Raw genomic sequence first — 25,871 nt, forward strand, 5'->3', positions numbered from 1 at the left:
TTTCTATGAATAAAATCTTTATTAATTATTAGATTATGCTGATGCAGTTTATACTAGAAGAACAGAATAAAGCTTAATTTCTTCCTCCTTATCAATTTCATATTGAGTTAGCAACTCCCAGTGTGATTAATGAGTTTCTTTTAAAAAAATACCATTTTGAATTCTTTAGATTTTAATATGGTTTGATGTGTTTCAATCCACTCTAATTTTTTCCTCCCCAGATCTTCAATATTTTTCATCTTAAACTAGTGGAGCTCTCAGAACTTGGCTCCTGTGTCCTTTTGATGTGATCTTGTCTTTGATAACATCTTTGTCTCTGGCCTAAGGTATTCAAGGTTTATCTTGCACATTTCCTGCTCCAAACCTGAACCAGCTATTTTCCCTCTCTGCCTTTTCTATAGGAAACCATCCAGTGCCTCCTACCTTCACCAGGGAGGATCTCAGAATGTTTCTGTTTCTATGGCACACCAATTCTACAGTTAAAGATTCTAAAGATGAATAATAAAGAACTCGAATCTTTGATGTGACATTACTTTCTTCATTTTCTACTTCTCTTCAAAGATCATGACTGAGAGATTGTTAATAAGAGCAATAAAGGGTCATGGACAAACTCAGATCGTTACTTTGAATGGGAAAAAAATAAGAAAGATGCCCTCAACTTTAGAACTACTGCCTGACCTGAAGAATCTATGTCTTCAAAATAACCTAATCTCCAAAGTGTGCCCGGAGATAAGCACCTTGACCCAGGTGAGGAATCGAGTGTCTTTGGGTTGAGGATGGAAATAGGAAGAGAGACAGAACAATAAGACTTTGATCTATGATGACATAGCTCTCTGGAGACTTAGTGTGGAGTGTTGTTGGAGAGGCATCAGAAGGTTTTCTTGCTTAGGGAATTACACATGGTAGGGAGAGGAGATGTTTCAATTTATTCATGTGCTCTTTGGCCTACATCTGGAATCAGGGGATTAGGTCTCTCTACCACACTCATCTTTCTGGAGGCTGTCATCTGGAAAAGGGCTAGAAGCCTGGGTCTGCTCTCTACCTTGGGGGCTCACATCTGGAAACAGGTTTGAGGATCCAGGAGAGGCTGTTCACCCTGAGGATGGTCCTTAAGCTTTTACAGAAGAAATGAAGAGACATTTAGGATGTAGAAAGGGAGTTCCTTTTCAATTTCCTGGAGCAGGTCAAAACTTTGAAATGGAGCATTGGCAAGGAATAGGAAGGATGGGACATTCATTTCTTCTGAAATAGTCCTTAAAAGAAGGTTAATATTTTAAATAAGGAATGCCCTTCTTAAGGAGCAACAATCGACATGAATGAATCCCAGATGCTTGTGTTAAACATTTCTGTGTAACAATGTGAATCTCCAGCTGCGAAAAATGTTGAGGTTGAGAGAAGGCCAGGGATATTAACATTGTTTTTTCTTTTTGTTCACTTCTAAACTGTCATCATTGCCAAAAGAACGTATAAGCAGCTAACTCATTTTAGCTCACTGATCTTTGAGTTCCAAAAACTAAATATCTTCTTATCTTCACTCTGCCTCATTGCCTTTTTAGGTTTAAGGAAGTTATTTGAGCTTGTTATCGATGGTTGTATCTTTACAAGAAATAGGGTAATGTTCATAAATTTTTCCCTTGGGTAGTAACTTCAAATAGCACACTTCTAAGGCAACAAGGATTTGAGCTTTTCTAATGAGTAGATGAATTTCTATGCAAAATGATTTAAGGTTTGACTAAGCCATGATTGGATTCTCTCTCTTTGCTTGAATTTATTTCTGTTGTAATAATACTGTACATTGTTTCAAGAAAATGAAATTCTAAAAAAAAAGCTTAACATAAAAAACTATCTTTTGTGCCATCCTCCCTTATACCCAATGGTAACCTCTATAAAGAATCACCGTTAATTCTTTTTTCTTGACTTACCATTTATTACCTATATTGACTGTCTTTTTGCCCTGATTGGACTGATGGTTTACTGCCCTCCTGATTGGACCCATGGTTTTTCTGTATTCCATATTATCCCCATATTCTTTTTTTTGGTTTTGTTTTGTTTTTTTAATTTTTTTTAGTGGTAATTCTCTAAATATCATCTTAGTCTGGGTATGTGATGGTTTTTTTTTTATCTTTTTCATACCTGAAAGTGTCTGTATTCTTATTAAATATGGAAAATGACAAATCCTCAAAATGGTGAGCCCTGGGGGAATGAAAAGGAAAGCATACATTGAGAGCACTGATCCTTTCCCAATACATTCTTTCCGGGTGATAAAACAAAACATGGGGAAGAGGTGTCCATAAAACTTAGAAAAGCAGTCTCTGGGTAGAGGCCAAAGCATTAATCTTTCTGTAAACAAATCCTTTCCAGATATCAACCACCCCAGGCCCTCCATTAGGTCTAATAAGATAAATCCCAGAGCCTGACTGCTGACCCTAGACTCCCTCCCATTTCTCCTGGTAAAACAGACCTCCAATTTTTGAGTGTCCAAACTGACTCGCTCATTAATTAAATCACCTCTCAGTATAACCTACATAAGCCCAGTCCCCTCTTTTGTTCAGGAAAGTGGGTCCATTCCCGTTTGTGTAGTCCCATTTCTGAATAAAGGCTGAAATGATCTGTGAAGTTTGCATCTGGCCTGGTCTCTTTGTTCTAGCAAATCTTTCTCACATTTGATTAATAGTTTTGTAGTAAAGACTTATATGTTCTAAAATACACTTTGGGGGTGGTAGTGGTGCAACAGTCTGATTGATTGCCCATAGCATTGTCTTCATTTTGTGACTTCTTTGGTGCTTCTTTCCTCATTATGTCTACTATTCCCAAGTAACCCTAAGTTTTGACTTCAATTTACTCTCTCTCAATTTCTTCAAGAAGGAACTGGATCAATTCTTCTTATTATCAATATTTTTTGGGGGTAGGGGGTACTGGGGATTGAACTCAGGGGCACTCAACCTCTGAGCCACATCTGCAACCCTATTTTGTATTTTATTTAGAGATAAGGTCTCACTGAGTTATTTAGGGCCTGGCTTTTGCTGATGCTGGCTTTGAATTCTCCATCCTCTTGCCTCAGCCTCCCAAGTCACGGGGATTACAGGCATGGGCCACTATGTCTGGCTCAACTCTTATTTTTAAAGAAGAAATCACATTGCTACAAATTCAACTCATTTGAAACTTGGCTACTTTTGGTCCATCTTTAAAGAGCTTACAAGGTTGATTCAGGCTAATGGCATTAAGCAATTTAATTGTTCATGAACTAATAGTTTTTCTTAAAGACTAGTATTTTTTTCTTAAAAAATGAGTAGTTTTTTTTCAAAGATTGTGGAATTTTGAAAGTCAAAACAAAACTATTTCCCCTTTGTAATGGAAGTTCTAGAAGCAACTACAAAAGAATGTACAGGAAATACTTGAAGAATGGATATAGATTTTTGACACAATTCAGAAATATTTCTCAGCCATGCAACTGCTAATAAAAAGGGCAAGAGAGAGAGAGAGAGAGAGAGAGAGAGAGAGAGAGAGAGAGAGAGAGAGAGAAGAGATTGAAAATAAGAGGACTGAATAAGAGTTTGGAAGTGCTGCCATATAGAAGTGTTGCAATAACTGTACTGGTTCAGCCACTTTTTAGTTAAATAGAAAGCACTTAATCTCTATGGGTCTTGCCAATCTAAGGAACATACAGAGAAAGATTCTCCAAAGATTAGCACATTTATTTGGAACTAGTAGAATACTGCAATATAAATATATGTGACATGGTAAACTATGTGTGTGTTCAAAGAGGTTGAGACAAGGGGAAATTTTTAAAGGCAAAATGAGGAGGATTATGTAAATTACTTTGATAGAATAATCCTGGGCCACAAGGTTGGTGACAAATTTGAGAAGACAACTCCTGAATAGGAGTCCTGGCAGAAGTATTCTCCTGCAAGGTTGTGGTTCTGGTAGTCTTTTATCAACGGTTGTTGTTATCAAGCACTCTACAAACATAATTTTCTCCTTCATAATCTCCCAGCTCAATAATAATAATAATAATAATAATAATAATAATAATAATAATGTTTATGTTTTTGTTTGGGCTTCACAAATTAACTCCATTTTGATTCTGACTCCTTTTACAACCTCAATTTCTGCCTTCATTTTATTCAATCCACAACAGTATTGAGCACCTGGAAACTGGTAATTCAGCAGTGAGCAAAACATGGAAATCCTGCCTTCACAGGATTTGCTTCTCATCAGAAGAGTTGTAGGAAACAACCAATTAGGAGGCTAGGGGATGATTAGTACTCAGGAGAAAAACAAAGCAGGAGAAAGAGGTGGGGCTTGTGGTATCCTCTGAAATGTTGAATGACTTGTGATGAAAAGTGTCCTTGTGGTCTTTATAACCTGGGATATATATGCTATACTTCAGTAAATATAACAATCCTTATTGTAATGTTTTCCTGTATAAAATCCACAATGTAATTTTCAGAAGTTAGTTTGAATTCTTTCTTGCATTGCTGTAAGTTATACACTTCGTCAATAATGATTTTAAAACTATCCATCCATCCACTACTTTTGTTGGTATTGTGCTTGTCTTTTACTACCTTTTCTTTAATCATCATAGGAATTCCAGTTTACTATAGTTTGGGGATTATATTAGATGTCAATATCTATAAATTTCCATAGCTGGCACATGGGAACTTTTCAATATATGTTTGTTGCTAATATAATTGTTACCATTAGGATATAACCAACAACAATGATAAAAATAAAGGGGTTTAGTTCTTTGGAGAATTCCAGTTCTCTCTCTTCATATATATATATATATATATGTGTGTGTGTGTGTGTGTGTGTGTGTGTACACATATGTTTATATTGGTTGTTGATAGACCTTCTTTATTTATATGGTGCCAAGAACGGAACCCAGTGTCTCACATGTGCCATGCAAGTGTGCCACCACTGAGCCACAGCCCAGCCCCTCTCTCTCTTCTTTTTGAGATTTTTGGTTTTGTTTTGTTTGTTAATTTGACTGAAGAAGCTCTGCAAAATTCTAATCACTTGTAATGATTAGGAAAAAAAGGGTTAATTTTTTATAATTTATGATGATTTTTGTTCTATCCTTCACAGAATGCAATGTATTAAGATAGTCTTGATAATTCTTTGGTTCCTAAAACAAGCATACCACTTTTACATTTCTGCACTCACAAGCCAAGAGGATAACATCAGTCACTTATTGAGAGCCAGATACCAGAGCAGGAGATCCTCATTCATTTTATGTAATCCTGCCAGGGAATTGCTACCCTCCAGCTATTATTAAAAGTATTGTTCAGGAAGAGGTTAAGTCACATGTCAAAGGTCACCTAACCAGTGAATACATTTATAAAATGAGGTTTCTTCTGAGGTTGTTTTCAGCTCTATTATTTTGTTAGTCTATATATTTAGTGTGAAATTTCTCAGAGTATGGTTTTCAATCTATAGTTCTTAAAAAAAAATAAGAATCAGGTTGACTGAAGATGGCCAGCTTGGACACTATGTGGAATTGCCCTTGTTTGTGTACACATTCTTTTATCAAATGTATCCCATTTACTTCCTTATGTTTAAGCTGGTCCTGAGAATATAGGTGCGAGAAAACTGTTGCTTCTCCTTCATGTTTAGGGATTAAATCAAATGTTAATATATATAAAATTCCATAGCTAGCACATAGAACTTTCAATACATTTTAGTTACTATTATAATTGGTATTACCATTATGATGTAACTAACAATAATGAAAAAAAACAAACAGGGGAGGGTCTTTAATGAATATAGATCTTCCTTCTCCTCCTCCCCACTTTTTGCTAATTTGACTAGTGAAGATCTGGAAAAATTCAATTACCTGTAGAGACAGGAAAAAAATGAGTTGATTTCTTATAATTTATCCTGACTGTATTTAGCTTATTATTATTGAAATGTTGAGATGTCAATAATTTATAAATAAATACTATATGAATTTTGAGGGCAAAACTGTCTTGTTTCTAGTGCCTGGCACCTAGTAAGCCATGTATTGTCACCTCAAGTGGAATGCAATGGAAGAAATTTTCTTTTTTTTTTTTTGTTTATTTTTTTTATTGGTTGTTCACAACATTACAAAGCTCTTGACATATCATATTTCATACATTAGATTGAAGTGCGTTATGAACCCCGAATTTTACCCCAAATGCAGATTGCAGAATCACGTCGGTTACACACCCACAATTTTACATAATGCCCTATTAGTAATTGTTGTATTCTGCTACCTTTCCTATCCCCTACTATCCCCCCTCCCCTCCCCTCCCATCTTCTTCTCTACCCCATCTACTGTAATTCATTTCTCTCTATGTTTATTTTCCCATTCCCCTCACAACCTCTTATATGTAATTTTGTATAGCAATGAGGGTCTCCCTTTATTTCCATGCAATTTCCCTTTTCTCTCCCTTTCTCTCCCATCTCATGTCTCTGTTTAATGTTAATCTTTTCTTCCTGCTCTTCCTCCCTGCTCTGTTCATAGTTGCTCTCATTATATCAAAGAAGACATTTGGTATTTGTTTTTTAGGGATTGGCTAGCTTCACTAAGCATAATCTGCTCTAGTGCCATCCATTTCCCTGCAAATTCTATGATTTTGTCATTTTTTATTGCTGCATAGTACTCCATTGTGTATAGATGCCACATTTTTTTTTATCCATTCATCTATTGAAGGGCATCTGGGTTGGTTCCACAGTCTGGCTATTGTGAATTGTGCTGCTATGAACATCGATGTGGCAGTATCCCTGTAGCATGCTCTTTTAAGGTCTTCAGGGAATAGTCCGAGAAGGGCAATAGCAGGGTCAAATGGTGGTTCCATTCCCAACTTTCCCAGGAATCTCCAAACTGCTTTCCAAATTGGCCACACCAATTTGCAGTCCCACCAGCAATGTACAAGTGTACCCTTTTCCCCACATCCTCGCCAGCACTTGTTGTTGTTTGACTTCATAGTGGCTGCCAATCTTACTGGAGTGAGATGGTATCTTAGGGTGGTTTTGATTTGCATTTCTCTGACTGCTAGAGATGGTGAGCATTTTTTCATGTACTTGTTGATTGATTGTATATCCTCCTCTGAGAAGTGTCTGTTCAGGTCCTTGGCCCATTTGTTGATTGGGTTATTTGTTATCTTATTGTCTAATTCTTTGAGTTCTTTGTATACTCTGGATATTAGGGCTCTATCTGAAGTGTGAGGAGTAAAAATTTGTTCCCAGGATGTAGGCTCCCTATTTACCTCTCTTATTGTTTCTCTTGCTGAGAAAAAACTTTTTAGTTTAAGTAAGTCCCATTTGTTGATTCTTGTTATTAACTCTTGTGCTATGGGTGTCCTATTAAGGAATTTGGAGCCCGACCCCACAATATGTAGATCGGAGCCAACTTTTTCTTCTATCAGACGCAGAGTCTCTGATTTGATATCAAGCTCCTTGATCCATTTTGAGTTAACTTTTGTGCATGGCGAGAGAAAGGGATTCAGTTTCATTTTGTTGCATATGGATTTCCAGTTTTCCCACACCATTTGTTGAAGATGCTATCCTTCCTCCATTGCATGCTTTTAGCCCCTTTATCAAATATAAGATAGTTGTAACTTTGTGGATTAGTCTCTGTGTCCTCTATTCTATACCATTGGTCCACCCGCCTGTTTCGGTACCAGTACCATGCTGTTTTTGTCACTATTGCTCTGTAATATAGTTTGAAATCTGGTATCGCTATACCGCCAGATTCACACTTCCTGCTTAGAATTGCTTTTGCTATTCTGGGTCTTTTATTTTTCCATATGAATTTCATGATTGCTTTCTCTATTTCTACAAGAAATGCCATTGGGATTTTGATTGACATTGCATTAAACCTATAGAGAACTTTTGGTAATATCGCCATTTTGATAATGTTAGTTCTGCCTATTCATGAACAGGGTATATTTTTCCATCTTCTAAAATCTTCTCTCTTTAGGGTTCTGTAGTTTTCATTGTATAAATCTTTCACCTCTTTTGTTAGGTTGATTCCCAAGTATTTTATTTTTTTTGAGGGTATTGTGAATGGAGTGTTTTTCCTCATTTCCGTTTCAGAAGTTTTGTCGCTGATATACAGAAATGCCTTTGATTTATGCGTGTTGATTTTATATCCTGCCACTTTGCTGAATTCATTTATTAGTTCTAGTAGTTTCTTTGTAGACCCTTTTGGGTCTTCTAGGTATAGAATCATGTCATCTGCAAATAGTGATAATTTAAGTTCTTCTTTTCCAATTTTTATGCCTTTAATTTCTTTCGTCTGTCTAATTGCTCTGGCCAGTGTTTCAAGAACTATATTGAATAGAAGTGGTGATAGAGGGCATCCCTGTCTTGTTCCAGATTTTAGAGGGAATGCCTTTAACTTTTGTCCATTCAGAATGATGCTAGCCTGAGGCTTAGCATAGATAGCTTTTACAATGTCAAGGTAAGTTCCTGTTATCCCTAGTTTTTCTAATGTTTTGAACATAAAGGGATGCTGTACTTTGTCGAATGCTTTCTCTGCATCTATCGAGATGATCATATGGTTCTTATCTTTAAGTCTATTGATATGGTGAATAACATTTATTGATTTCCGTATATTGAACCATCCTTGCATCCCAGGGATGAATCCTACTTGATCATGGTGCACAATTTTTTTGATGTGTTTTTGTATTCGATTCGCCAGAATTTTATTGAGGATTTTTGCATCTAGGTTCATTAGAGATATTGGTCTGTAGTTTTCTTTCTTTGAGGTGTCTTTGTCTGGTTTCGGAATCAGGGTGATGTTGGCCTCATAGAATGAATTTGGCAGAGCTCCCTCTTTTTCTATTTCCTGAAATAACTTGAAAAGTATTGGTATTAATTCTTCTTTAAAGGTTTTGTAAAACTCCGCTGTATACCCATCCGGTCCTGGGCTTTTCTTGGTTGGTAGTCTTTTGATGGCTTCTTCAATTTCATCCATTGATATTGGTCTGTTCAAATTGTGTGTATCCTCCTGACTCAGTCTGGGCAAATCATATGACTTAACAAATTTATCGATGTCTTCACTATCTTCTATTTTATTGGAATATAGGTTTTCAAAATAATTTCTAATTGTCTTCTGTATTTCTGTAGCATCTGTTGTGATATTGCCTTTTTCATCCCGTATGTTAGTAATTTGAGTTCTCTCTCTTCTTCTCTTCATTAGCATGGCTAAAGGTCTGTCGATCTTATTTATTTTTTCGAAGAACCAACTTTTAGTTTTGTTAATTTTTTCAATAGTTTCTTTTGTTTCCATTTCATTGATTTCCGCTCTGATTTTAATTATTTCTTGCCTTCTGCTACATTTGCTGTTGTTTTGCTCTTCCTTTTCTAGGGCTTTGAGATGAAGTGCGAGCTTATTTATTTGTTGGTTTTTTCTTTTTTTGAGGAATGACCACCAGGCGATGAATTTTCCTCTTAAAACTGCTTTCATTGTGTCCCATAGATTCCGATATGTTGTGTCTGTATTTTCATTTATCTCTAAGAATTTTTTGATTTCCTCCTTTATGTCTTCTGTAACCCATTGATCATTCAGTAACATATTGTTGATTTTCCATGTGATGTAGGATTTTTCCTTCCTTCTTTTATCATTGATTTCCAGTTTCATTCCATTATGATCAGATAAAATGCATGGTATTATCTCCACCCCTTTATATTTACTGAGTGTTGCCCTATGGCATAATATATGGTCTATTTTTGAGAAGGATCCATGTGCTGCTGAGAAAAAAGTATATCCATTTGATGATGGTTGATATATTCTATATATGTCAGTTAAGTCTACGTTATTGATTGTGATATTGAGTTGTATAGTTTCTTTATTCAACTTTTGTTTGGAGGATCTGTCCAATGGTGAGAGAAGTGTGTTGAAGTCACCCATAATTATTGTGTTGTGGTCTATTTGATTCTTGAACTTGAGGAGAATTTGTTTTATGAATGTCGCAGCACCATTATTTGGTGCATAAATATTGATAATTGTTATGTCTTGTTGGTGAATGGTTCCTTTTAACAGTATATAATGACCTTCTTTATCCCTTTTGATTAACTTAGTCTTGAAGTCAATTTTATTCGATATGAGGATGGCCACCCCTGCTTGCTTACGAGGACCGTGTGCGTGGTATATTTTTTCCCATCCTTTCACCTCCAGCCTGTGTATGTCTTTTCCAATCAGATGTGTCTCTTGGAGGCAGCATATTGTTGGATTTGTTTTTTTAATCCATGATACCAGCCTATGTCGCTTTATTGGAGAGTTTAAGCCATTAACATTCAGAGTTACTATTGATATATGGTTTGTACTTCCATCCATGTTTGATTATTTATCCTTTTTTTAAAAAAATTTAGTTTGTTTCTCTGTGATTATCTTTCCCCTCGCCCTCTGTCTTTACTGAGGCACTTGCCACTGATGGTTTTGGTTATTGTTTTTCATTTCTTCCTCGTGTAGTGTTTTGCTCAAGATGCTTTGCAATGCTGGTTTTCTGGCTGCAAATTCTTTTAACTTTTGTTTATCATGAAAGATTTTTATTTCATTGTCATACCTGAAGCTAAATTTTGCTGGATACAAAATACAGAATTCTTGGTTGGCATCCATTGTCTTTCAGTGTTTGAAATACATTGTTCCAGGACCTTCTTGCTTTCAGCGTCTGTGATGAAAAATCCGTTGTTAACCTTATTGTTTTACCCCTGAATGTAATCTGCCTCTTTTCTCTTGTAGCTTTTAATATTTTCTCTTTGTTCTGTATATTGGATATCTTCATAACAATGTGTCTTGGCGTTGGTCTACTGTGATTTTTTATGCTCGGTGTCCTGTATGCATCTACAATTTGTATATCCATTTCCTTTTTTATTTCTGGAAAGTTTTCTCTAATCATTTCATTCAGCAGGTTACTCATTCCCTTGGTTTGAATCTCTATACCTTCCTCTATCCCGATGACTCTTAAGTTTGGTTTTTTTATGTTATCCCATAACTCTTGGATGTTTTTCTCGTGATTTTTTACCAGCCTTTCTGAGTTGGCTAGACTCTTTTCAAGATGATATATTTTGTCTTCATTATCTGACGTTCTGGCTTCTACTTGCTCCACTCTGTTAGTGATACTCTCAATTGAGTTTTTAATTTGGTTTATCGTTTCCTTCATTTCTAGAATTATTGTTTGATTATTTTTTATAATCTCTATCTCCTGATAAAGATGCTTAACTTCTTCTTTTATCAGTTTATGTAATTCATTCTCAATGTGTTCTTTCGCTGCTTGAATTTGCTGTCTTGTATCCTCTTTAAGTTTCCATTCCATCTGTCTAAGGTGTTCCTTGAGTTCTTTATATGACCATTTTTCTGATGACTCTAGGTCCTCCTGAATATTTAGGCTGTCCTGCATTGTTTGTACTCCTTTTCTTCCTTGCTTTTTGAAGCTGCTCATGTTACTTCTTGTTCTGTTTGACTGCTGAGTTACTGTTTACTCCTATAAATTTATTTGATGCTGTAGCCGCAGGTTTCAATTAAGTTATCTCCTCCGCCGCAGTCTGATGACGTCAGTTCTCTGCCATGGTGGTGTCTCTTGCAAATGGCGACAGTTCGTTTCCCTTTGCCGGGCGACCAATGCAACGGGTGGGTCCTTACTGTCTCTCCCAAGCCCCGTTTCAAACCTGTGGCCACTACCTATGAAGGCTCGGTAGGCATTAACCTCCGTAGGATCAGAAGGGCTGACCAGTTGTTTCAGCCGGATGGATTAGTGCTGAGTCACACCTGCAGCATGGAGCCGAGGGCAGCCCCAAGGCCCAGCCAAAGCCGCTGAAACATGAGCAGAAACACACCCTCCAGCAGCACCAGGAAATGCCGAAGAAGAAAACCAGCAATTTTCAAAGTCCAACTTAAATGAACACAATACTCTTATGATTATGGAATCATCTAGGAAAATGTTTTCTTAAAGGCAAATAAGACATCATTTTAAAATCCCCAAAGAAACAAACAGCTGTCATGTCTAATTGTGTTAGCTTTGTTGAAACGCATCACAAGGTTCCATGGCAGTGTGGCAATGTTCCCCTTAAGCTGCTCACATGAGTGGGTTGCCTGGGACAAACCCTGGTCTGCCATAGCTTTTTATTTGACCATAAACAATTGACAGTAAATAAGACCAACTCAAAGCAGAGTTGAATAGCTTATAAATTTGTTATTGTGTCCCCAGTCTCTCCATTTCATATGTTTACTGTTCTTATCACCCCAACCCAATTAATTTTGTTCATTCATTCATATAATTAATAACTAGTTATATATGCCTGCAGTAGTCTAGGTACTCTGCTAGGTAGTGACAATATAAAAAGGAACAAAACATCCATGTGTTCCTGTTCTCAGGTTCAGTTAGGAAAGGCAATAAATATATAGATAAATGTAAAATTGTAATTGCAAAAATGTTAATGAAAGACAATTGCTTTATGCAATTTGAGTCTCTAGTCAGAGAAGTCAGAGAATTTGATCCTGTGGAAGTTCTAAAATAATGAAGGAGAGAGTTATATAGAGGAATAGGAGACGAATGATGGTAGGTAGATTTTCCCTCTTTGGGCATTGAGTCTCAATCCTACCAAAACAGAGAGGATCTGATATTATTTATTCCATTTATCAGCATCAGGTCTTTCCTTTCTCTTGTCCAATTCACTGAAAACCTCTTCTTTCTCCATCATCTATATGAAAACCTCTTCTTTTCTAAGCCTGGCTATCAAAGAGGGATTCATTATCCTGGTTTATTGTATCCTATTTTGGTACAGGGACACCCAGTGAGTTCCTTTTTTCCAAAATACTTTAATTCCTTCCTTCATCTGCTTCTATTCTCAGGCTTGCACTAAGACTTCTGTACTGCTACTGAGACTTTAACTTCTTAGTGGTATGGTATTGCGCCAGAGTGATGTCAAACAACCCCATAAACTATCTGAAAAGGAAATCAAGAAGACAATTCCATTCACAATAAAATACTTAGGAATAAGCTTAACCATAGAGGTTGTTTCAGCCAGATTTGCATCTCTGTAACCAAAAGACCCGAGAAGAACAATTTAGAGGAAGAAAAGTTTCTTTTTGCTCCTGGTTATATAGGTTCAGTCCATAGTCAGCCAACTCCATGGCTCTGGGTCTGAAGTGTAGCAGAATGTCATGGTGGGTGGGCATGGTGGAGGAAAGATACTCAGAGAGAGTTCCTCTCACTAGGGACAAAATGTAAATTCCAAAGGCATGCCCCTCACAACATTCTTCCTGCAGTCACACCCTTCCCGCCTACAGTTACCACCCAGTTAATCCTACAGTTACCACCCAGTTAATCCATATCAGTTGATTAATCCATGTATTAGGTTACACTTCTCATCATATAATCATTTCACCTTTGAACATATTTGCAGTTTTTCATATATGAGCTTTGGGGGAGAAACTTCATATCTAAAATGTAACAGGTTAAGGGTGTGTATGTTGAAAATTATGGAACATTGATCAAGGAAATAAATGGAAAGACACCCCATGTTCATGGATTGGAAGAATCAATATTAAAATGTTCCATTCAAAATGTTCATATTACCAGGAGCAGTCTAGAAATTCAATGCAATATTTATCAAAATCCCAATGGTAGCTGAGTGTGGTGGTGCACACCAGAATCCCAGCAACTTGGGAGGATGAGGCAGGAGGATTGTGAATTCAAAGCCAGCCTCAGCAACTTATGGCGGCCCTAAGCAACTCAGTGAGACCCTGTCTATAAATAAAATAAAAAGGGTTGGGGATGTGCTCAGTGGTTAAGTCCCCTCAAGTTCAATTCCTGGTATGAAAAAAAAAATCCCAATGGTATATTTTACAAAAATGGAAAAACAATCCTTAAGTGCATAAAAGGTCCTGAGTAGCCAAAGCAATCTTGAGCAAGAAGAGGAAAGCTGAAGGCATCATAATTCCTGGTTTCAAAATATATTACAAAGTCATAGCAATCAAAACTGCATGGTTTTGCCATAAAATAAGACAATGGAACAAAATAGAGAGCCCAGGAATAAATCCATACATTTGTAGTGCACTTATCTTTGATGATAGTCCAAGAGCACACAACTACAAAAGTATAGTCCCTTTACTGAATATCCATGTGGAGAATAAGAAAATTGGATCTGTGTTTCATATCATATGCCAACATGAACTCAGAATGGTTTGAAGATTTAAATATAAGATCCCAAACAGTAAAATTACTAGAAGGAAACATAAGGGAAAAGTTTATTGACATTGCTCTGGGGCAATGATTCTTTTAGAACATGACACCAGTATACAGTAAAAGTAAACAGACAAGTAGGACTACATCATAAAAGCTTCTGCATAGCAAAGGATACAATCAACAATGTGAAAAGGAATCCCATGAGAAGGAAAATATATTTACAAATCCTGGATATAACAGGGGGTTGATATCTAAAATATGTAAATAACTAAAGAACTTAACTTTGCAATTCAATAGAAAAAATCAAATAATCTGATTAAAAATGAGTAAAAGGACTTTAAAATAGACATTGCTCAAAAGAAGATACCAATTGTGGTGAGGATGTAAAGAAAGGAATCTTTGTGCACCATTGGTGGGATTATAAATTGGTATAGCCACTTTGGAAAACAGTGTGAAATTTCCTCAAAAAATAAAAAATAGAACTACCTTTATAATCCAGCAATTCCACCTTTGGTTATATATCCAAAGGAAATACAATGTGGAAGAGACATATGCACTCCTATGTTCACTATGTCATTATTCACAGAAGATGAAATATGGAAATAACTTAAAGGTCCATAAATGGATGAATGGATAAGTGTTTGTGTGTGTGTGTGTGTGTGTGTGTGTGTGTGTGTGTGTGTGTTAGAACGAGTGAATTTCTGTCATTGGTAACAACATAGACAAACCTCATAAATAAGCTAAGTGAAATAGGTCAGACACAGGAAGACACTACGTGTGATCACTTTATGTGGAATCTAAAAAACTCAAACTCTTAGAAATAGAGTATACAATGGTGGTTACATGGGTGATGGGGAGATGTACGTTAACAGGTAAAATGTTCAGTTTTACATTATAAAAAAATCTCTGAAGATGTAATGATCAATTATATTGCTAGAGGTAATATTATATTGCATATTTGAAATTTGCTAAGAGAGCAAATCTTGTGTTTCTCAACACACACACACACACACACACACACACACAAAGTTACAAGAAAAAGTTTAGAACCTTGGGTAGAGAAAGATGCTAAATAGTAGAATGAGATTTTGTTTGTGGGCCATCTATTTTAATCAGAAGCTGAACTCATCTCCTGGCAGGTAACGTATTTGTGAGAAGGGGACCTACAGGAACTTTGTGAACTCTGGAGGCTCACGCATAGTCAATAGTGGCAGTCCAGCTAGTACCCAACTCTAGTGGATTTTTGCCTCATCTGGATTGTGTTTAAGGTTTTGTTGCAATCAGACCACTTAGAAAAGCTTCTATGAGTCATATCCATTGTCCAAGCTGATTTTAGATGTAATTCAGTAAATGGAATCCATTACTCTCCAAGTGTTAAATTGCACAGGAACGTTTCTCTCAATTATTCCAGCCTAAAAGTGTTTCTTAAGTGTCTCTTAGTTTTTGAGGGTTCCCCTTTAATAATTTGTAATATAAAGTGATTTTCTAAATTCATTCAAACTAGAAGAGAAAATAGGTTTGTCGTTAGTAACTGTGGCCCACAACTATGGTTAGAGAGTTATTAGTGTGAAGCAGGCTGACTTCTAGGCCCATGGCTGACCCTGCACATGGAGATCCTACCAATCCTATTGCATATTTATGGATATTGTGCCTGCAGCTAAACCTAACAGTCATTGTTTACCTTGTACTGAGTAATGAATGTGTAATCATGATTTGTAATTTAATCATGATTTAAACTGTATTAAACTTTGTGCCCCAGGCCTTTTAAAAAAAAGTGACTGTGACTATAGAAATATTTGAAAAAATGAGTTAGAAGTTAAGAAAGCAAATAGGTTTAAAATTTGAAAATAAGTAGAAGTGTGTGTGTGTGTGTGTGTGTGTGTGTGTGTGTGTAAAATACCTAATGCATTTCTAGCACCATGTGTAACATTTTCTCCCAGGACCTGGGCCCAAAAGATTATAGTTAGTAATTAATAATAGCTGTTATTTGCCAGGTACCTCATAGTACTGTCACTAATTCTTTTCTTTTCTTCCTTTCTTTTTTTTTTTCTAAGTGTTGTATTTCTTTATTTTATTTATTTATATGTGATTCTGAGGATTGAACCCAGTGCTTCACACATTCTAGGCAAGTACTCTATCACTGAGATACAGCCCCAGCCCCTGATGCCAATTCTTAAAACTGCTTTAAGAAGAAGATACTACTAGCATCCCCATTTTCAAAAAGAAACAGAGGCTTAGGAACTTGAGTGACTTGCCCAAGATCAGGTAGCTAGTACACTGCATAGGGGATGGTTTCCAAAGCCTGTGCTTTGACTATTGCACAATATGCACACAAATAAAAGAAGTGTACTTAAAGTGTACATTCAATGAGTGTATGTGAGACAATTCCATTTTGTGTGTACATTTGTAGGTGTATGTGTGTATGTACGATCATTTTGAGCAAGAGTAAGTTCTCCTGGAAAATAGATAGTGTAGTTGGTATAATAAGGTGGGAGTATAAATCATAGAGCCAAGAGACATTATTTCACTCTAAATCACAGTTTGGGCCTTGGATTCAGTTTCCTTTAAAATCAGTGTTATTGTGAGGTCCATATTAGTGTTCAAGACTATTTGTCACATACTCAATTCCACTTAAGTGTTAGCACTTAGTATTATCATTAATAAATTAATCAGTTACTTTTTCTTCATAAATTTTGATGTACTTCTCTCCTACTTATACAAAGACTGCTGCTATACATTTAAGCTAGATTTTATAATCCGAAGGCATCAATGAACACTGACATGCTTTCCTCCTATTCAGTTTGAAAGAAGAACTATATCTACCTCAAGGCAGGCCACTGTAAGGTTAAGTTAGAAGTATGAGGGGGCCATTGGAATTAAATAAATTTAGGAAGGGTTGGGAGAGAGAAAGAGACTATTTGTGGCAAGTGTACAAAACCAAGAAAAGGCTACAGAGAGGTTGAAAACAGGATGTATTAGGTAGGGAATTCCTCAAAGGTTGATTATTGGGCAGTTATTTAGGTATTGCCTAGTAGAGTTGGGTAAAGGAATCTAAGTGATAATATATCCCATTTTTTGCATCTTCTGCTATGCAATGTCATAGTCAGGCATAATTAGCACTAGTACTAAGGGACAGAAGTGAAAAGATGCATTTAGGAGCATTTTTGACAGTGGAAATTGGTGATAGTTGATTTAGTTGAAGGAAGAGAAAAAAGTTCTAGGTGATTCCTGTTTTCGTGCAAAAGGACCGAGCCAGGTGCAAACTTCATGGATCAGCACAGCCTTTATTCAGTGGTGAAATCACATATCTGGTGGATCACTTTCCTGGTGGAAAATAAGTCATTGGCCAAAGTGGGAATCTGTGCTTATATAGATTACACTGAGAGGTGACTTAAATTAATGAGCATGTCAATTTGGGGACTCAGGAATTTGAGATCTGTTTTTACTGGGCAAGATGGAGGGTCTGGGGAAGGATTTGTTTTGGGAAAGATCAATGTTTTGGCTTTTTCCCAGAGACTGTCATTCCAGGCTTGATGGATGTCTCCTCCCCAGGGCTTGTCTTGTCACTGGGAAAGAATGTATTGGGAAAGGATCAATGTTATCAATGTATGTTTCATTCTTCCTCATTTCCTCTTCCCAGGACACACTATTTTGGGGTTTGTCATTTTCCATATTTAATAATTCCAAAGTTCGACCATCAAAGTATTATAAGAACAATGGGTGTATTGTTCATAGTAGAGATGGGAAAAACAGATCTAGCTTGTTCTGCAGTCTTGTCTAGTTTTAGGCTTTGAATTAAGAGTGACCCTCTGGAGATGACTTAGGAGCCAAAACCAACAAGATACAATTTTTACAGAGTTAAATGTAAATCATATATTTAGGTTAAGAAAAGAATTCAGTTGCACAAGTTCAGGATGTGGGTTATCTGCTTGACAGCTAACTTAGGGGGGTTTGTTGGCCACAGGCAAAATTAATTATGCACCAACTATGCGCCCTGTTGCTGAAAGAGCGCACGCCATGTTAGAATGCATTAACACGAGTGTAATCATCTGCCCTAGGGAGACCCAATGGTCCCACCAGCATCTGTGCTATGAGCTCTCATTTCTCATCTCACCCCAGGCACCACATCTTCAGAGGGGAGCACTCAGAAAGATTAGAGAGCAGACAGGATGGTCAGGGGTCTGGAAATTATGTCCTAAGGGACATGGTTAGGGGAGAATAGAGCACATTTAGGAAGAATATGATCACAATCTTCAAAAATGTAAGATTGTTACATAGGAGAATAAAACTATTTTTTATTGTTGATGTGGAAGAATTATTTAGAAGTTACAGAAAGCCAAATTACAAAAGGTAATGAACAGATGAAATTTTTGAACAGGATAAAAGAGCTCCTTTTACTGATGTGTTCATGAGGAAATGCCCAACTGTGTTTTTATGTTGGACTTGATGACTTATAAAAAGTACTTCTAATTGTGAGATGCTCTAACTCCTGTGTCATGGGTTCATAAGAAGTTATTAACAAGAGGCTACATGCTAATTTCCAAAGGACAGAGGAGTTACTAAGAATACCAACAGAAATTCATTCTTTAGATAATTATTGAAGTAAAGCAGGCTTTAAAACTTATCAGGTTGTATATTATATAACTGAAAACCTTTCTTTAGGAACTATCCACAACCATGCAGTGTTACTAATGAAACATGGCAAAAACTCTTTCCTGTGGGGCGGTAGTGTATGTGTGTGTTTGTGTGTGTGTGTGTGTGTGTGTGTGTGTATTTATTTATTTTATTTCTGCAGATCTTTTCAGTAAACCATTTTGAACAACCTATCAAGAAGTCCTAAATTTCTCACCTCAAACATCTCCTCCTCAGAGGAGATTTTTGATTTCCTTACAATCTAACCTGACCTCATGTTACTTTTCATCTCATTTTCCTGGTTTCTTTCCTTCATATCTAGCACTGAGCACTAAAGGGAATTGGTGGTCTGTTTGTTTACTTATTTGTTGTCTGCCCCACTTCTCAACATATAAGCAGGATCTTTTGGGTCTTGTTCACAGTGGTACTTGTAACATTCAGAAGAGAGCTTCCAGTATGTTATAAACACATGATAAATATAACTGAATTCATGAAGCGTCTAGGTTGTGAGACATTTCTCAAGGTAACTCAGTCTTTTCCTCAGTGTCCCTGCACCTTATGTATAATTTAAGTAATATGTGTTGAAGCCTGCCTGTTTGCCAAGGCAACAGAATGTGAATACTGTCATCTGTCCTTTAGGAGAAATGTGTGAAGTTAAAGGCCACCACTGAGACTTCCTTTGGTTATCTTACTTTATGAAGGATAACCTTTCTGGATGCTGTGGCACCACCTATAATCCCAGTGACTCAGGAGGCTGAGGCAGGAGGATTGCAAGTTTCAGATCCTCAGCAACTTAGGGAGGCCCTGTCTCAAAAAATAAAATAGAGCTGTGGATGTGGCTCAGTGGTTAAGCACCTCTCAGTTAAATTCCTGAGAGAGGGGGAAGGAAAGAGGGAGGGGGAGTGGAAGAGGGAGGAAGAAAGGAAGGAAGGGGTAGGGAGGGAGAAAAGAAAGAACGAACCTCAGGTCATATTTTCTTCACCCCCTTTTAATGTTTACATTTCACAATCTTTCTTGTAAAGCTTAGAATTTGTGTAACATTTTTTAGCCAAACTGCTCTGTAGTTAGTACATCAGATAAAGATGGCCTTTCTGGGTCATCTGTGCCTTTTGCAACATTTTTTTTCTGGGAGCTAAGCTGGATCAAAAACCAACCATGATAATCAGTCCCCCTGTGGTATTTCTAGCTTACTTTGTACAATGATTTTTTTTTTTCCTTTTCTTCAGACTCTTGTATCTTCTCCTCCCACTGGATGACTTTGTTTCATATCCTGTGTAGAAAACAGATACTGCCAGCCCGTCAGGAACCCCATCTTTCCATCACCAAACCCATTCTCTTCCCTACCTGCTCTTGCTTTCTCTACCTTTCTTCTTACTACCCCAGATGACGAGCCCCTACTCTTCTGGCCAGCATCCACTTGTACTTTGAGTCCCATCTTCTAAATCATTTGATTCTGTAATTATCCCTCTCCTTATATAATTAGTTTCTCATTTCCCATAGGATTTTTTTTCTATTAGCATATAAATAAGCTGTACTATCTTTTTAGTTTTGAATTTAAAGGAAAAAAAATACCTTCCAGTTCTTTGCTTATTTTTTATTTTTTTCTTAATAGCAAAAGTTCTTACAAGAATTTTCTACAAGTCATTGTCTTTGCTTTCCTATATTTTATCCACAGCCCACTTCAATCAGACTTTTTTTTCCCAGCACTTCACCCCTATTGTTAAGGTCACTAATGGCTTTCATGTTGCTAAATCCAGTGGCTCTTTTTGTACTTTCTTAAACTTAACCTTCCCCCCGGGGAGTTGACCCGCATCTTTCTTCTTGAAATCATTTTCTTCTCCTTTTCTTTCCTCTTGGCTTATGTGACACTGCTTATCCTGGAAAGCGGGAGATAGAGACTTTTGTAATCAACTGAGGGAGAAACATGGAAGGGAGTAAATAAAGGACAGAGCAGAGAGAAAAAAATTAAAAAGGGCAAAGATATGGTTGGGATAATTTGTTACAGACTCTGAAATAAGCCTTTTCATTCAAATGACTGCAAGAATGTATTCCAACTTCACCTTTACAATAGAATAAGGTCTCCAAACTAATAAATGCATTGTGCTTGTGTACACATGCTCACGTGTACACACACACACACACACACACACACACACGTATATAGAACAATGTTAATTCTCAGGTGAAAACACATATGGAAGTGAAACCATTACCATGAATTCTTGGGATAAGAAATTTCACTGTAAAAGTATCTGTCTACTTTTTTTTTATATTAATTTAAACCATTGACAAAAGTCTATGCCAAATATAAGTAAAAATGTAAAATTGCTCAAATTTGCACCTTAATTATTTTTCTTGTCTTGCATAAATTGATTTGTGAAAGCACCCAAGATTCATTTTCTTTTGCCCTTAATATTAAAAGTCTAAACCGTGAAGTTGATAATTGTCCATGAGTGGTAAATTACATTTGGAAATCAAAGAGCAGATTTTTTGTCTCTTGAAAAGACCAGTAGAGTGGAGGAAGGGGACAAGGGGGAGGGAGGAGGGGAGAGGAAGGGAGGTATGGGGTACAAAACTGACAAAATTATATTGCGTATATAAATATATAACAATTAATGCACTATTATGTACAGTTAAAATGCACCAATAAAAATAAAAAGAAAAGCCAGGCATAGAGGTGCACGCCCTAATCCCAGCGGCTCAGGAGGCAGCGGGCTCTCCAGTTCAAAGCCAGCCTCAGCAAAAGCCAGGCTCTAAGCAACTCAGTGAGACTCCGTCTCTAAATAAAATACAAAATAGGGCTGGGGATGTGGCCCAGTGGTTAAGTGCCCCTGAGTTCAATTCCCGCTATAAGTAAATAAATAAATAAATAGAAAGAAAGAAAACTGCCATGCTTTAGAAAACAATCCTTTATCACTGATTTATTGAACTAAAGGACTAAGAGGGAACTTTTAAACTTTTTCTATGTGCAGTTCTTCCTATGTCTGACCACTCTGTTATTTGTAGGACAGGTACATCCAGGGCACATCTTCTCTGGTTTACTCAGACCATTTCAGTAGATGCCTTTGTGAATTTTGTGATCACACAGAGGGCCACCAAAGTTAAAGACCCTCAGTTATATCCACATAATGGAGTGGTCTTGTTAGCTCATTTGGGAATAGTATGATGGAAGTCTTCAGATCTTTAGCTGTTTCTGATTTCCTTTTACTGAGATTTCAGTGCTTGATTCTGTGGGTCACAATGTTAGAATACTGCTGGGTTGCTCAAGTGAGTTATGAATGGGTCATTAGTTCATTTTAAAATGCCCCTTTTAATTTTTTCATAATAGCAAAAGTTCTTCCAAGAATTTTCTTACATATTACAAGAATTTGTAATATGATTTTAATGAAGTTGAGTGCTTTGATTAAGACTTAAATTGTGATTTAATTGGCATAGCATTTGAGCATGAAGCTCAAGTGAACTTCATAAAGATATTTTCATGTGTGTAAATGAAGTAATTCTCAAATATCTTGGTTTCCTTAAGTTAGGTAGATCTGAGCAAAGGGGCTTAAATTATTTATTTTTTCATCTGAAGGTGGATAATGTATGAGCTGATTAAATCTCTATATGTATGTAGTTGAAAATACTAAATCTAGGAAACAACCTTTTAGAAGAAGTCCCAGAAGAGATGAAATACCTTACCTCCTTGAAGAAGCTTCATTTATTTGGAAATAAGATTTGTAGATTTGCATCTGGAGCATGTGGTAAGTTAGTCAAAGAATGACATTATAGTTTCAAATTTAACCCCTCATATTTAATAATATGGACTGAAATGAGAAAGAATTTTTCATGCTTTAATCATTTTTTTTTGGTTTTGGAGCTATTTTCACTTTTAAGATTAAGAAATTTTTGAGGCACTACTTTTGCTTTTCAATTTTTATAACAAACATTAATTTCCATGTAGATCTAAGAGAATAAAAAACGTTAGTGTTAAGCTTAAACCAAACTGGTGTTCATTTTCTCCTTTTCAGAATTGGTGTACATTGAGACTCTTTGGAGGTCTTTTTCCTGAGTCAGAGTAAAATATTTTGAAAACAAAAATCAAGAGGAGCTCTTTACTATTCTCCTTGTTCTTTTCATTTTTAATTTGCTCCAGCTATTAAGTCACAATTTTTGATCAAAATGTTAAATATGAGTCAATTAGGGAAGGATTTTAAAGGAAAGATATGAGATCCAATGACTTGCAGTCTTTACTTTGTGTGTGTGTTTAAGCTAAATATTTCTCCATTCAGTATGCTACTCTTATTTAATAATATAGGTACAGTGGGTTTAAGGATACATTTATGACAAAGAGATCCCAGGTGGTCTATATAGCTTTAACTCATGTAGGCACTTCACCACCTTGTTAGTTAGCTGTCATTGCAGTAACAAAATACCTGAGATAAACAACTTAAAAGGAGGAAAGGTTAATTAGGGCTCACAGTTTCAGAAGTTTCAGTCTTGGGTACTGTGTTAGTCAGCTTTCTCGCTGCTGTGACCAAAAGACCTGAAAAGAAGAGGAAAGGTTTATTTTGAAGTTCACAGTTTCAGATCATAGATGACCAACTCCATTCCTTGGGGCCTGAGGTGAGGCAGAACATTGTGGTGGAAGGATATGGTGGAGGAAAGTGGCTCATGACATGGCACCAGGAAGCAGAGGGTGTTTTGTTCAAGAAAGACAAAATATAAACCCAAAAGGAACAAGCCCACTGACCCACCTCCTCCAGCTACACCCTACTTGCCTAGGTTACCTTACCCTAGGCAGTTAATCACTGTCAGTGGATGAATGCACCAATTAGGTTAAAGCTCTCATAATCCAATCATCTCTCCTCTAGACTTTCTTTCATCATCTCTTGCATGAGCTTTTGGGGAACACCTTATACCTAAACCATAACAGGCATTTGGCTCTGTTGCTTTTGGGCCTGAGGTGAGGTGGCACATCATAGTGGAAAGTATGTGAGGAGCAAAACTGCTCACCTCAACAGTGGCTTGAAAGCAAAGAGAAGGCAGCAGGGGGGTGGGGAAGAAGGGGATGGGTTTCCAATACCCTCCTCCAGGGCACTTCTCCACTGTCCTAACTTCTTTCCACTAGGTCCTGCCTCCTAAAGATTCTACCATCTTCCAATAGCTCCATCAAGTAGGGACCAACCCATCAACACATGAGCCTTGGGGGAACATTCAAGATCCAAACCATAACAGTTCCTAATGGCAAAACTAGAGACAGGGGTGGCATACATCATCAACACTGCAATCAGGTTCTCATACAATAACCACAAGGTACTTTATTTATTTATATATTTTGCAAGGTTGGGGATTGAATATGCTAGGAAGGGCTAGCTCTACCATGAGTTACAGCCTCAGCTGTCAAGGTAGAAATTTGAAAATTTCCCTGTGATTTTTTATTTAAATTATAAGGTCCTGATTATCCAGGGGTAGAAGTGATTTGGCATCAGGGGTTGAGCGTTGTTCAGTGTGGGTTGAAAGCCTTGCTGTGTTACATGAGAATCTGTCTCTCTAACCAAAGCAGATTGACCAGAATAGACATGCATCACCACCCTGAATCAGTCATACACTCTCTTTCTTGAGGGTTGTGATAGTCTAAAACAGTTTAACTGGTTTGAGAAAAATCACATGACCTGAGACAAATGGAATGAGCTGAATCTGGGTCATAAATAAATTGGTTCTGTTTCGTTGGCCATTTCAAAATTTTTAACCGGGTGCCAAAATTTTCAAGTAGGAGAGTTCACAAAAATGTCTAGATCTCTGGCTCTTTTCTGTTTTACAAAGAGAAACAACACTGCAATCATATTCCCCCCGATAATTGCAGGGAGTTGGCTACATGGTGGTGGCTCTGGTTGACAAAGCATAAGGCTTTCTTGATTCCTGTAGGCAAGTGAGATGGAGAACTCTGTTTGCCCTGACTGTGAACATTCAAACTCAGGAGTTGTGGAATGGTCCAGCATGGGAAAAGAGAGCAAATCTGTTCAAAAGAGAAAGAACATATGGGTGGGGAGAGACAGAGCAAAGAGAGAGGATGTAAATATGGAACTCAGAGAAGCTTTAATGTGAAAATAAAGCTTCTTTCTTTCTTTCTTTCTTTCTTTCTTTCTTTCTTTCTTTCTTTCTTTCTTTCTTTCTTCCTTTCTTTCTTTCAGACAGGGTCTTGTTAAGTTACTGAGGGTTTTTCTAAGGTTCTGAGGCTGGCCTCAAGGTTGTTATCCTCCTGCCTAAGCCTCTGAAGTCCTGGGCTTACAGGCATATGCCACCATGCCTGACCTCTATGAGGGTATTTGTCAACAGCAACCAAAGCAAAAAGCCAGAAGGAAAACAAAGGTGTATATAAAAGTGACTAAACCTTATTTTCTAACAGATGGCTCAAATGACTGAAATTATTTTCTAACAGATGGCTTACAAAATTTGATCCTGCTTAATCTGAACAGAAATCAGCTTACGTGGCTTCCTCAAGAAGTCAGCAAGTAAGTTGTTTATGGCAAGACTTGGTTAAACATTGCCCCCTTCTCTCCATCCCCATTCAGATCCTCTGAAAGCATCGTGTCCAGCCTCATGTCATTGGGGAATTTATACACAACACAAAGGTTCTGAGGGACTGAAGTAAGATGATGATTTCAAGCAGATGATTCCCCCAATACTTAAGAGAACCCAGAAACAACATGACTTGGGTAGTCTAAGTGGAACAGTGAGGGTTTGAAACAAAGTTCTAAAACTGATGTTGTTATGGATTTCTCAACTCTGGGATTCTTAGCACTTGCTCAGCCACAGAATTGGGGGCATTAAATTTTATTTTATATGAGTGTAGTAAACCATTTTGAGCTTGAGGGAAAAGGTAATATAAAAGCAAAGGATTTAAAACTACAATGTCATTTTCATTAAAAAAGAAAAAAGAAACACCCACCCATTTTATTATCACTAACAACAACAACAAAAAATGCTGTTTTCTCCTATCCTGCACATCTGTGCAGACAGGCTGCCATTACAGTGCCTTTCTGGAGCCAGCTGAGGGTCTCATCTTTCTGCAGGCAAAACACCCTCTTGGGCTTTTCCTCT

General features: G+C 37.0%; 1 protein-coding gene across 1 annotated transcript in view; it reads left to right on the forward strand.

Annotated features, from left to right (window-relative positions):
- Nucleotides 1-549: 549 nt before the first annotated feature.
- LRRC69 (leucine rich repeat containing 69) overlaps nucleotides 550-25,871 on the forward strand; it is a 135,221-nt gene continuing 109,899 nt past the window's right edge. Inside the window, exons 1-3 of the mRNA XM_081266853.1 lie at nucleotides 550-747; nucleotides 22,405-22,531; nucleotides 25,210-25,282. Of these exons, the coding sequence (XP_081122979.1) occupies nucleotides 565-747; nucleotides 22,405-22,531; nucleotides 25,210-25,282 (383 nt within the window). The 5' untranslated portion in view covers nucleotides 550-564. The remainder of the gene's footprint in view (nucleotides 748-22,404; nucleotides 22,532-25,209; nucleotides 25,283-25,871) is intronic.

Source organism: Spermophilus citellus, assembly GCF_964194105.1.
Source record: "Spermophilus citellus genome assembly, chromosome: 14".
NCBI lineage: Eukaryota > Metazoa > Chordata > Mammalia > Rodentia > Sciuridae > Spermophilus > Spermophilus citellus.